The sequence below is a fragment of the Protopterus annectens genome, chromosome 8.part0 (assembly GCF_019279795.1).
Source record: "Protopterus annectens isolate FY-2018-M chromosome 8.part0, PAN1.0, whole genome shotgun sequence".
NCBI classification, from domain to species: domain Eukaryota; kingdom Metazoa; phylum Chordata; order Ceratodontiformes; family Protopteridae; genus Protopterus; species Protopterus annectens.
Genome location: NC_056741.1, coordinates 279,345,913 through 279,358,588, shown reverse-complemented (window position 1 = coordinate 279,358,588; position 12,676 = coordinate 279,345,913). Strand labels below are relative to the sequence as shown.

General features: G+C 37.8%; 1 protein-coding gene across 1 annotated transcript in view; it reads right to left on the bottom strand.

Moving 5' to 3' along the window:
• The window catches only part of IQGAP3 (IQ motif containing GTPase activating protein 3), a 2,364,408-nt gene that overhangs the window by 1,909,054 nt on the left and 442,678 nt on the right, over window positions 1-12,676 (bottom strand). The window contains exon 15 of the mRNA XM_044079778.1: window positions 9,003-9,166. Within this exon, the coding sequence (XP_043935713.1) occupies window positions 9,003-9,166 (164 nt within the window). The remainder of the gene's footprint in view (window positions 1-9,002; window positions 9,167-12,676) is intronic.

The window sequence follows — 12,676 nt, the reverse complement described above, 5'->3', positions numbered from 1 at the left end:
GTTGGTAAAACCGAACGTAAACTTAAGATTAGGATTAGCAAACATTTGAGAGACATTAGGGATCAGAGTGAAGTCAACACTCTTGCCAAGCACATTAGCGATTTTCATAATCATAAATTTAAATTGGTCTTAGAGGTACAAGAAAAATATAAAAGCATGTCCCTATCTTCTTGAGAAGGCCAATCTAACCTGGCAGTTACGACTAGATGCTCTACATTGGCCAGGTTTGAAAGACAGCCTGTCCATTAGTTATTTATTAAAACTTAAACACTGAACAGATGAATTTTTATTTTAACAATTTTAATTTTATTTCACATATTTTTGTTCAATTTTATATGTATCATGATGGTTGGGAGTTATTGTTTTGCTACTGGGTTGAACCCACAAGCTCATTATGTATTTTTTGGGCTATTTTGTATCCATTTTATATCCATTTAGGATAGTTTTTATGTGTAATTTATATAGCGGTTTTATACACTTTAGATATTTAAATTGTTACATAACAGTATTCTACAACTTATTCTAGTCTAGTTTTATTTTGGGATGGTTACATCTGTGGCTACAATAATTAATTTAATTTTATGTATTATTGCTGCATTTGTCTTTTGTCTTTTTTCTTTTGTCTTTTTCCTTTTTATTCCTGTGTTGCTTTAAGCCTTAATTGAATGCATTTGACTAGATCAGGAAATGACATCATGCTAAAAAGTGGTTAAAAGAATGCATTTCTGTAGTTTGTATCTGATGAAGTTCCTGTTATTATTTGGGACGAAAGCGCTTATCTACAATTCCTTCTGTTGCAATAAACTAGAAGTAATTGTTGGAGTTACTGGCGTACTTGCTACTTCATTTTTTGGCTGGAAATCCTCTTTTAGTGTGGATTCTTTGGCTCTTATTGCTTGCATCCTGTGGTTTGTGACTTTCTTCCTGCTTGTGGTTTTATTCATTTTTTTTTTTTTTGGAATGTGGAACATGCCCATCAGATTACAACCAGAGCAAAATCAAATTTGTTCACATACTTAATATTCAGGTTTGAACTGTCAGGACCAACAGGAATTTTTTAAAAGGTTGAATTAGCGTAGCATTAAATGTATAATTTCTGGAGCTGTGATTCCTTTGGGGAGATCTGGCTCCTGAGAGCATTCATTACAGCATGGAGAGAAAGGCATACCCAGATAATTACAGAATTAGCATTCTATTGCCATTTTACAAGAAGAAAATTAAGATATTCACAACTATGGGAAATACTGAGATATCAAACTCCTGCCACAATGCATGATGCTGGAGGAGGAGGCTGATAAATATACAGAAGAACAGAAAGTAAGATAGAATACAAGCAGTTTAGATTCCAGTGAGTGAGAAGTATAACTAACTACATGCCTGCAGGGATGCAGGTAGTGAAGAAGTCCAACTGTGTATTCTTAGACATAAAAGTATAAGGCAATGTCCCAAGAAAGCTGATTTGTGGGGTCCTACAGTAGTTCAAAGTCGTGGAAACCTTAGTAGAATTACTGCAGGCAGTGTACAAAGACTCAATAACACAAGTACAAACAGTGTTCAAACTCAGAGGGGTTCCCATTGGGAACGAGTGTGCATCAGGGCTCTGAATCTATTTCTGCTCATACTAACAATGGACTACACTGGCAAACCAGAGGGGCGGATAAACACACATACAGTAGCCAGATGATATAACACTAGAAGTGGACAATGAACAGGAATTTCAGTATATATGGGGAGTAGAATATAAAAGTAAAGGCACAAGAGACGAAAGAGTACATATAAGTTAGTGGTCATGGTAGCAAATGGGGTAAATGGAAGCTGAAAATTGAGACAGAAGGGACATAGTAGAACAGGTTAAAAGCTTTAATTATATGGAAGATGTGGTAGAGGAATAAGGAGGTCAGTGCCAAAACCAGAACCAGAAGTTCGGTGCTCAAAGTGTCAGGGGTAGTGTGTGACACAACAATGCCAAAGCAGCTGTGACCAGTGCTTCTGTGTGGTCCAGAAACATGGGCAGAAAAAGCAAAGCAGCTGATGAAGCTTGAGGTGATGGAAATGAACTGCTGGAGATTAGTAGAAGGATGCACACTATGGATACTAGAAGAAATGACATCATCAGAGCTGAAGCCAAAGTAATTCTGACTGCAAAAAAGGTCAAGCACAGCAGCTTACAGTGGTTCAGCCACATGTGCATAAAAGCAGATGAAGATTTAGTAAAACGAATTTGGATGAGACAGGAAGCAAAAAATTTGAGACAAGGATGTCCACCCATGAAATGGATAGGTTGCTTGACAGAAGTCCTAAGACAGTCAAGCATTTATGGACAGAAGAATGGCACTGAGAGATGACTACTATTAATGTGACACCCCAAACTCATGCAAAAATCAGGGAAAAAGACAGTTGATGGTAACAATGGCCATCCTGAGGCAGAAATGCATCTGGACACTGTGACAATGCTGGGTTATTCAAGAAGCCTCAACGTACAGAGCAGTTGGAATCCTCTGCAAAATAAGTTCTCTCATTATTTATTGCATCTGCTTACAGAGATGGTCTGACTAGGCACAGGCCAGTAAAAAAAAAAAAGGAAACTGTTTGAGTTATTTACAGTTAAGTTCTGGTGGAAGGGAGGTTGAGAGCTTAGTGACGTACATAGAATAAAAGGAGTTGAAGTGATTAGTAGATTTGATGTTTTAATTGTTGGGACCTAATCTTTCATTTAGGAATATCCTGTGTTATCTTTCCGATAGTTGAACATTTGTTAGGTACACTGTGCACAGTTTTCAAAAGGGTATAAGTTCAGGGTGTTACTTAGTTCTAGTCATTGTAATTGCTGGATGCAGTTTAGTACCCTGCTGGGAAGATTAGTGGCAAACTTCGGTGTTCTGCTGTAGCATTTTTCAATTAAATTTTTTGACTCCATGCAGATATTAGTTAATACAAGGGCACCATATAGTAGGTTGTGTAGAGTGAGACTGAACAGATAGGATTAATAATTTGAGTCGAAATTGGCCTAATTGTGTAGGGTCTGCCTAGATTTTGATAAGTTTTGGAGACAACAAAGTTAATGTCTTAGTCAAATTTAAGTTGTCAGTAAGGACTGCTACAAGCTTTTTATTGTCTAGATGCTTGGAGAAAGACCAAAGAAAGGGGCATTTTTTTTCGCTGCCTCTCCTATTATGTCACCAGAAGGGAAACAGTCCTAGATGACCCTTTATCTCCAGAAAGCCAGACAAAATCTTTTGTTCACTTTGGCACCCAGAAAAGATTTCTTCCACTGGCTGACCTAGAAGAGTTGATTAAGATGGAAAGTAAGAGGATTTCTCTATTCCAGACTCTAAAAGAATTATGTCTGGAGACCAAAAATGGAAAAGTAAGCTTTAATAAAGCAGTGGCAAATCTCAGTAACTGAGTGCAGGGGGTAGTTTAATACGTTAACACAGGGCAATGATAAATGGAAGACAAGTGCAAAAGGTAAGCTTTTAATATAGTCCTTTCAACCTTTATATATATATATATATATATGTGTGTGCGCGCATGCGTGTGTGTATGCTTGCGCCACTTCATAATTTTGAAATAAATGAGCCCAGCTTTCTCCCAAAGTTGGATTGACAATTTAAAGAGAATTTTTGTTTGCCCTTTTCTTTACGATGAGAGGTTTGTGGTTGCCCTAGGAAGTGATAAATGGGGACACTATGATAGGATGAATGTCAGTAAGTCCTGGTTAGTGCATAGATGTGAAGAAAGTCTAATATAGACTGTAGAAGGACAGTATTATTTTTCTCCAGGAAAACTTGCATGCGAGCTTGCAGCTTCCATGTATGCACTTTGTTCTCTTCATGCTTCCTTAGGCTTACTTTCTGGAGATGCTGAAGGTGAGATTTTTGATGCTTGCTGAAGGCCATCCCTTCTCACAGTTCTTGATGGGGATGAAAGGATGGAACAATCAACAGTCAGTAAACAAATAATAAGTGGTTATATTTTCTAATGTTATAATTTCTCATTTCAAACAATGCATTTTTTAATTAATTATGTCCGATTCTTACACCAGTCTGAAGAGGTTACACAGATCTCGTCTGGTGATATTTCCTTTCCTTAATCTCTGAGTAGAGAAACTGTGGACTAAGCTTTATATCAAAGTGACAGAAGAATTTGAGAGGGAGTTTTTTTTTAAGGATGTTTCTTGAGGCACTGCATAAAATTGTTGCAACTGTGGAATAATCTTGCTGCATGATGAAAACATGTGGATGCTTTCACTGTGTGTACTGTTAAGTTTGGTTTATATAAGTTAAATGGTTAAAATGCAGCAATTATCAAAGACCTATACTTGATATGTTTTCGCAATGGGGAATGCATTGCACTCCAAAAAAAAAAACAACAGTTGGCAAAGTATTTAAGCGTTGAAGGAGATGGGTTATATTTATTTTCTGTGATTTGCACTGCAAAGAGAAGGAGCCATTTAGTTATTCCATACTGCTCTAGGGTGCAAGAATTAAATGTAAGTGTGCATCACTAAAGTGAAAACAGAAGGGAGTACATATCTTATGCAAGTGTGCATCACTAAAGTGAAAACAGAAGGGGGTACATATCTTATGCAAGTGTGAATCACTAAAGTGAAAACAGAAGGGGGTACATATCTTATGCAAGTGTGCATCACTAAAGTGAAAACAGAAGGGGGTACATATCTTATGCAAGTGTGCATCACTAAAGTGAAAACAGAAGGGGGTGCATATCTTATCTGAAATCTCTTAGGGCCATGCCAGTCGGATGTTTTGGTTTTACTACAATATGTTGAATAAAATGGGAAATAGAAACTCTTGGTTATTGTAATGGGGATGTCAATACAAGGCCTTCTTTTGGCTAGAATACCAGTGGGGAAAACAGCATTTTGTTCCTCAGTTAACTGAATTACAGAAAAGGTATGTTTGTCAGCTCCATGGCTGCTGTGAAACCCTTACAGTAGGTGTCATGTGTACTACTGCCATGGTAATTACTGCTAGTAAGAAACATTTTATTGCTGCTGTTTATTTCAACAATATTAAGTTATCAGAGTCTGGTGATCCCAGTCTGATCACTGTATGGCAATTTTAGACAGAGGTGGTTTTAGAGGAAGTATATTAAACCAAGTTGGAAAACTGAGCCAAACATTTCCATGTATACTGATGAAACGACAAGTTTAGGATAGTGAGTGAAACTGTTTAAGAAGGACAAAAAAGAAAGTAATGTGACTGGCATTGCGAGCTGTTGTGAACTCATTCCATAACACTGCTCAGACGGAGAGGCAGATTAGAAATTGTAAGACTTGTTACAGTGTGGATACATAATAAAGCAGCATATCCACTACAGTGGGCCTTAAATAAAAGGGAGAAATCACCCATCAGGAAAGTGTCAGCTAAATGACAGCAACTTCAGCAGTTTTTCTGGACCAGATATTTATGATCTTCTAATGTTTAGCTCAGAAACAAAAAAACAGAAGAAACCAAAAGGCAGTTGTAGCTTTAAAGAATTAGAGTGGGAGATACTGTCGTGCCCTTTCAGATAATAGAATACTATGGAATTATTTTTTAAAACAGCTGCATTATTGGGGGAAAGAATGAAGATCAAGAGGGATTAAAGAAAAAAATGATTTTGTCTGATTTAAAAAATATTTCATAGACAGACAATTTTCAGGCTGAGTTCTCTGCTGCAATCTGATACTTATATCTTGGCCAGAGTACTCGCAGGATGCCTTGAAAAAGATAGGCCCTTAAGGTTGTGAAGCAAACCCAGCAAGACTTTACAAAAGGGAGAGACACAAGTGTGCAGTTGGTGCACTTGTAAAAGCTTTAGGCTACTACAAGATTACAAGGTTATTTGTTTTTTTTAGGCTTTTCTATCATACGCCATTAGCAATTTAACTCACAAACTGATGGCATTCCCAGTCTACTTTCAGTAAAATAGAAAACTGGCTCTCCAGTCGTCGCCTGATTCTCAATCCAAAAAAAACTAAAATGTTGTTGTTTCTACCAACAAAAAAATCCTACCCCATTAATTTTTCTATCCAAGCAAAGGATGGGACCATAATTTCTCCGGACCTCTCGACAAAACTACTAGGGGTAACCATAGACAACAAACTAAAATTTGATATACACGTAAACCAAATGATTAAGACCATTAACAAGAAACTAGGCTCTCTATATAAAATAAAAAGCTTCCTTACCCCCAAGCTAAAATGGCCATTGCCCAGACTCACCTTCTCTCATCACTCCTGTACTGTCCCCTTACTTCATAACATAAGTAAAACTGTCATGAACAAACTCTCAAAATGCTACAATCATATTGCAAGGTTTGTAACTGGGTCCCATATAGGACCCATCATTGTTCAATTTAGCAAAACTCAACTGGTCTGAGCTTCCTAACCTAATTACTTTCAACCTTCTAGTCCTTACTCACAAAATCATTTATAACCCTGAATATGCTCCTTCCTCAAAGCATTACTTCCTTTGTAATAATCCCCCATTGAGATCATCCAACCATCTCCTAATCCAAACTCACAAAACTAATAACTCTGCTGGAGACTTCCTCCTCACCAACGCTGCAGGTAAAATTTGGAACAAACTTCCCCATGATATTATATCCATCACTACTTTAAGTCAATTTAAAACTAAGCTAAAAACTCATCTGGGCTCAATGCTGCCACTGCCTAAACCGGGATAGTCCATTCTAGACTGTCACAACTGTCTATAATTCATAATTATTCTATTCTCCTTACTAACCTCTTACATTAAAATAAATTATAAAGAATAAGTTAGAATGCTCTTATTTTGAATGTATAATTTGTTTCATTGTCAGTCAAATGTTCTGTAACATGTGCTTGGAGCTTGGCCTCCGCTGAAAATGGACATGCATCCAGTCGGATCCTCCCGGTCAACAAATGTAAAATAAAAAATAAAAATAAAATAAATAACCTGGGCCCCCCCACCATCGTAGTTAATCTCCCTCCCTTATTCTTATTTTTTCCAGCAACAAGGGTTTGTGATTTTTTTTTTTTTATCACAACAAACACCAGGACTAGAGGATTATTTTGATTGTTAAGAAAACAGTATTAGATGCATGGTTTGTGGGTGACTGCTCCTTATGGCATAACAGTCCTAAGAAAGCACTGCTAAAGCTCCTGGAGACTTTGGACTACTTTGGGAATGTTGCAGAGTTACATCTTAATAAAAATAGACAGTTTCCCTTAAATATGCCAATGTTATAATGTTAGAGAGACTATGTACAGGAGTTAGGAGCTAAATGGAGTGGTATGGTGGAAAACTGGAGAGACAATAAGACTGAACTTTGCACCATTTGGATCAGAACTAGGGAAAATACCAGTAAAAATGGAAGTCGCTAGATCTTTTTTCAGGTGTGAAAAAGATATTTTTTTCCAAGATATTTATTTGCATGAGGTATCCCAAACCTGAGATGGGATAATGGAGTTCCAAAGATAAACGCTGATGTTTGACTAAGATTCACGATCTCCACACACTTGAAGTTCATATTTAGGGAGACTGGCTCCAGAAACTGGTCCATCGTGGAAGGATAACCTCAGTTAATTTTTTTTTCAGGCAAAAGCATCTCCTCATTCTATATGGGCACCACTAGAGAGTAGGGCAACAAATCCTTTTGTCTTCTTGGCTTCAGACAGTAGGCAGCTAAGGGACTCACAGAAGGCAAGAAAGAAAGTTATGGGTGTGGCTGAAAAGGCCCTCAGATGTGAATTTTATGAGTATGGGTTAGTCAGACTCAAGAAATGTGTTATGTTTAGTGGTGGTGGTGGGGGGGGCTCAGTTTTTCGCCTGCCTGGTTGAAGCACTGATTTTTATTCTGGTCTGATATGTGCAGAAGCCAGGAGCATTTTCGTTTCTCATCTGGAGAATGTAGGAATTTGACTAGGGTAGGTGAGATGGTGGCAATATTTACAGCTGAAAAGCCTTCATCTTAATGTCCCTGCCCTACATACCATAAAGATAGGAAGTTTGCCTATACATGCACTGCATATTGGTTCCTCTCTTGATTTCTACTGAAGTTATTTAATGCATAATTCTGATTCTATATTTCAGCCTACCACAGACAAACAACAGCATTTCCTTAATGACCCATTTACACAGAAAAAAACTGAGAAGGGATGCTTGAATCCTGGAGTGCTTAGAGACATACAGAATATGAAACAGTTTACTTGAAGTAACAGTCTCCATTATGGTACTTTAAAAAATAATTGGAATTAGTAAGATTTGGTGATGCAAATTTTCTTATGACATGGGAATGCTCAAACAGCTTGTCCTTGCCAGAATGCAGAATGTTGCTGTTTTACCAGGGGGGTATACATCCCTCTGATGTCTGCCATTATATTTTACTTACCAGAAAGTCAAAGACAAGTCTGAAAGACGAGCTTGGTGGCATATCAATTGTTGACCTCAAAAGCCCTAGTACTTGAGTAATGGAAATGTATTTCTGATGACTGTTCAAAATTTGTTATGTATACAACCTGTCAAGAGCACTACTGTGATCTGTACTCTGTTACTCTGAAGGAATACTGAAGTATTTTACTCAACTTAGGGAGGTCCCAGACCTCTAGTGAAAATGGACATGTATCCAGTTAGACTAGACCAGTCAACAAATGTAAAATAAATAAATAAACTTTTGTAGCTGTTCACTTTATTCCTATATCCTTGCTGATGATGACTGAGATATCTTTGAATGGCTTTTTACTAAAACTGCTAATCGCTTCTCTTTCAAAAGAACTGTATCTCACATATATGGAAATGTATATGTTCACTTAAAACCAGCTGTTTGCTGATAAAACTGTATATAACTTTTTAGAGTGTTGTGACTAACTGGAATGTTAAACATTTTACATGCAACTCTTTAATCTGCAATTAAGTATCATGTTTACAAACCTTCACTTAAGTTACAAATCAAAGTAATGACTGCACAGGAAGAAAATAATTTGGCAATACAACCATCCATTTACTTTTAATTCATACCTCTGCTTTCTGCCTCTTTAAATTCATCAAGGCATCTTGGTAATGCTTTGCGACAATGAGCTCCACATCAGTCAGACCAGCAGAAGGTAATAACAAGGCAGTAAGAATTTTTTCAGGGTCCTTCTGTTCCAGTGCCTCATTTATTAGTTTGATTGCTAAAATTTCTGTAAAGGAAAAGAAAACAATCAGTTAAGTATTTTTGGCCCAGTAATAGTGATCATCACTGGCAGGTATACATTAATGATAATCTTTCAAGGGGACAATCTACAATAATGGCTTGAGGGCTCAGACAACCAGGATAAAATAAAATTCATAATGTTGGTATTAATGGGTATAATTTTGATTTCTTTAAAAAAAGTTAAATTAAAGAAAATTATAATGAAAAAATAAAGCTAAGGGTTACAAATAAAACATTAGTACAAGTTTTGTACAGCAGACATAAAGGACAATATAATACCGATTTTTGAGCAGAAGAATTTTATCTCAAGATAATGTTCTTCTCTCAACCCATCAATTCCCAGACATCACTGGTATGTTACTAACACTAGAGACTTCACATAATAAATATATGAAAGAAGCAGATACATTGAGGTTAGAGTTAAAGAAAACTCCACCTCAAAGTAATATATGGGTCGGGTTGCATTTCCTTGATAGCATACTCACCAAGGTCAACCAGAAAGTAGGTCAAAAACAGCAGCATACATAACTGAGCACATACTCAGCAATATCTAAAAAGTGTTTTGGCAAGACAGCAGCAAGCAGCACCACCTACAGAGACCGAATCCCCAACACTGCCTGCTACAAACATATATTATATATATATCTATCTATATATATATATATATATATATATATATATATATATATATAGATATAGACACACATATACACACGCACTCACACACAGGTTTATGAGATCACATAAAATGATGGGATCATCAACCTAGTCCTCGAAAGTGACAGTGTCGAATCCAGACATTGTCGAAATATGACTCGACTTCACCTTGGAATGGGATTTAATATGGTTTGAGATGGGTTATCACTTCGTCGAGACGGCAGAAGTTCTAACACTATATGTTCGAACTTCTAACCTCAAAGTGCAAAACCATTGAAGTCTTAGAACAGCGATTTTTTTCCCAGGGGAAAAAAATAGCTGTTCCAAGAAACACACAAATACCACAAAAGCACCACAAAAAAAAAAGCAATCCACACGCATACACTTAAAATCCTACATCTAACCCTACACTAAACTGTACATACACTACTATCTATCCACTTACCTTAACCCAAACCCTAATCCTAAGGTCCGTCACTATCGCACACACCTGACCAGCGCCCTAACCCTAAATCTGTCACCATCACACACCCACCTCACCCGCACCCTAACCCTAACTCACCTAACCCATGCCCTAATGTCCACACAATCGCACACTCACCTGAATCTGACCCGTAACTTTCCACCACAGTGCTGAAAATCGCGAAACCACAGGAAACAGCCCACCAAATTCTTTCCCTGGGAAAGAATTTTGCGTTTCACGGCTTCACGATAATCAGTTTTCGAACTTCACAGTTCGAACATATGGTGTTCAAACTGCTGAAGTTTCGAACTGATAGGAACCCATTGAGATGGGGCGAGATTCGTACTTCGACACTGTCAGCCTCCGGACTTCAATTGAAGTGGGTTCAATCGAACAGACTTCAACCTTACCATAGTAAACATATACATATATATATATATATATATATATACATATATATATATATATATATATATATATACACATATACATACATACATACATACATACACACACACACACACACATATATATAATATATATATATATATATATATATATATATATATATATATATATATATATATATATATAAACACACATATAATATCCTGAACTCCCAAGCTCCACCAAGAACAAAATGTATAAAACCCAACTCTGCCCCATGGCTAACTAAAGATACTAAAACACTTATGCAACAAAGAGAAAAAACCTGGAAAATTTACCACCACAATAAACACCCTGACACCCTTCTGAAATATAAGCAACTCTGCAACCTAGCCAAAAAACAGATTATAAAAGATAAAAAAAATCCTACTATACTAAACTCCAGGCTAATTATTCCAAAAACCCTAAACAATTCTGCAGGAGTGGCCTTAGGTCAACTGGTGCCCTAGACAAAAGGGCTCCACGGCACCCCTCACTCCACCACCCGGTGTCCCCATCCTAGTCTACCTACACTAAATAAATACTGGAAAAGCACCCCTACTAGAGCGGTGCCCTAGGCAGCCGCCTAGTTGGCCTATGCCTAAGGCCGGCTATGCAATTCTGGAACTCCATCAACTCTCTTCTAAACCCAGGGACCAAACTAAATCCTTGCCCTGACACCAGCAAAACTGACCCAGAAATAGCCACTCTATTCATTTCCTTCTTTGCCAACTCTATATCACAACTCACCAAGACCTTTCAAAATCCCGACGCCTCCCCTCCCCTCAAACCCTCTTCTCTAACCTCTACCAAACCTTCCAACCTTGGCAATCCTCCTACATTTAAACTCAAACCCATCTCCACCTCATACATAAAAAAAATGATCTCCAAACTTAAGCCATGCTCCAACGCCCCCAACAATATCCCCTCACTATTCCTAAAACTAGCAGCTGGTGGTATTGCAATCCATATCAGCATTCTCATTAATAGATCCATACAGGAATCTTATGTTCCCAAACTATGCCATTCTGCCTTTATCCTACCCCTCCACAAAGGTGGCAAAAATAACAACATGCCAAACTTCCGACCTATAGCCATTCTCTCTCCAATCTCAAAAATTCTTGAAAAATGCATCCACCTCCAGCTCATGCCTTTCCTTACCAATAATCAACTGTTCACCCCTACACAACATGGTTTCTGTCTTGGCCACAGTACAATAACCGCTCTTCTCTCTTACCTAGACATAGTAAACCAACCCCGTGACTCTGGAGAAATTGTATCCACAGTCCTCCTTGATCTCTCCAAGGCATTTGGCATGGTCTCCCATTCCCACCTCCTGAAACACCTTTCTAACCTTAACCTCTCTCAAACTACCCTAACCTGGTTCAGTAGCTATCTCTCTGACACAGCTCAGGCAGTGAAGTGGCAAACTGGCACTTCAGCCTTCCTTCCCACCCCAACCCGGGGTACCCAAGGATACATACCTGGTCCAATGCTCTTTAATATATTCATTAATGACTTCCATGCAGCCATTCCAAACACTAAGACAGCACAATACGCAGACGACTCAACTGTAGTCTGCTCTGCTTCTAACCTCCCAGAGCTCCAAACAAAAACTCAAAACGCCTTCTCAACTACTGAGAACTGGATGCTTCAAAACCACCTCTCTCTAAATGCCAGCAAATCTAAGATCCATCTCTCTCAACAAAAACTCTTTCAAAATTATCAGTCATGCCAACTCCTCCATAGCAATTGCTCCCTCTGCTAAACTTCTTGGGGTTACTATTGATGAACACCTAAAATTCGGTACTCATTCAGCTAAATATTAAGAAAACACATTAGAAACTTGGCATGTTGTACAAAAACTCCCACTTTCTCTCTCCTTCTACAAGACAAACACTTGCCACTACCTACTTACTACCATCACTTTTGTACGGTGCTCCTTTTCTA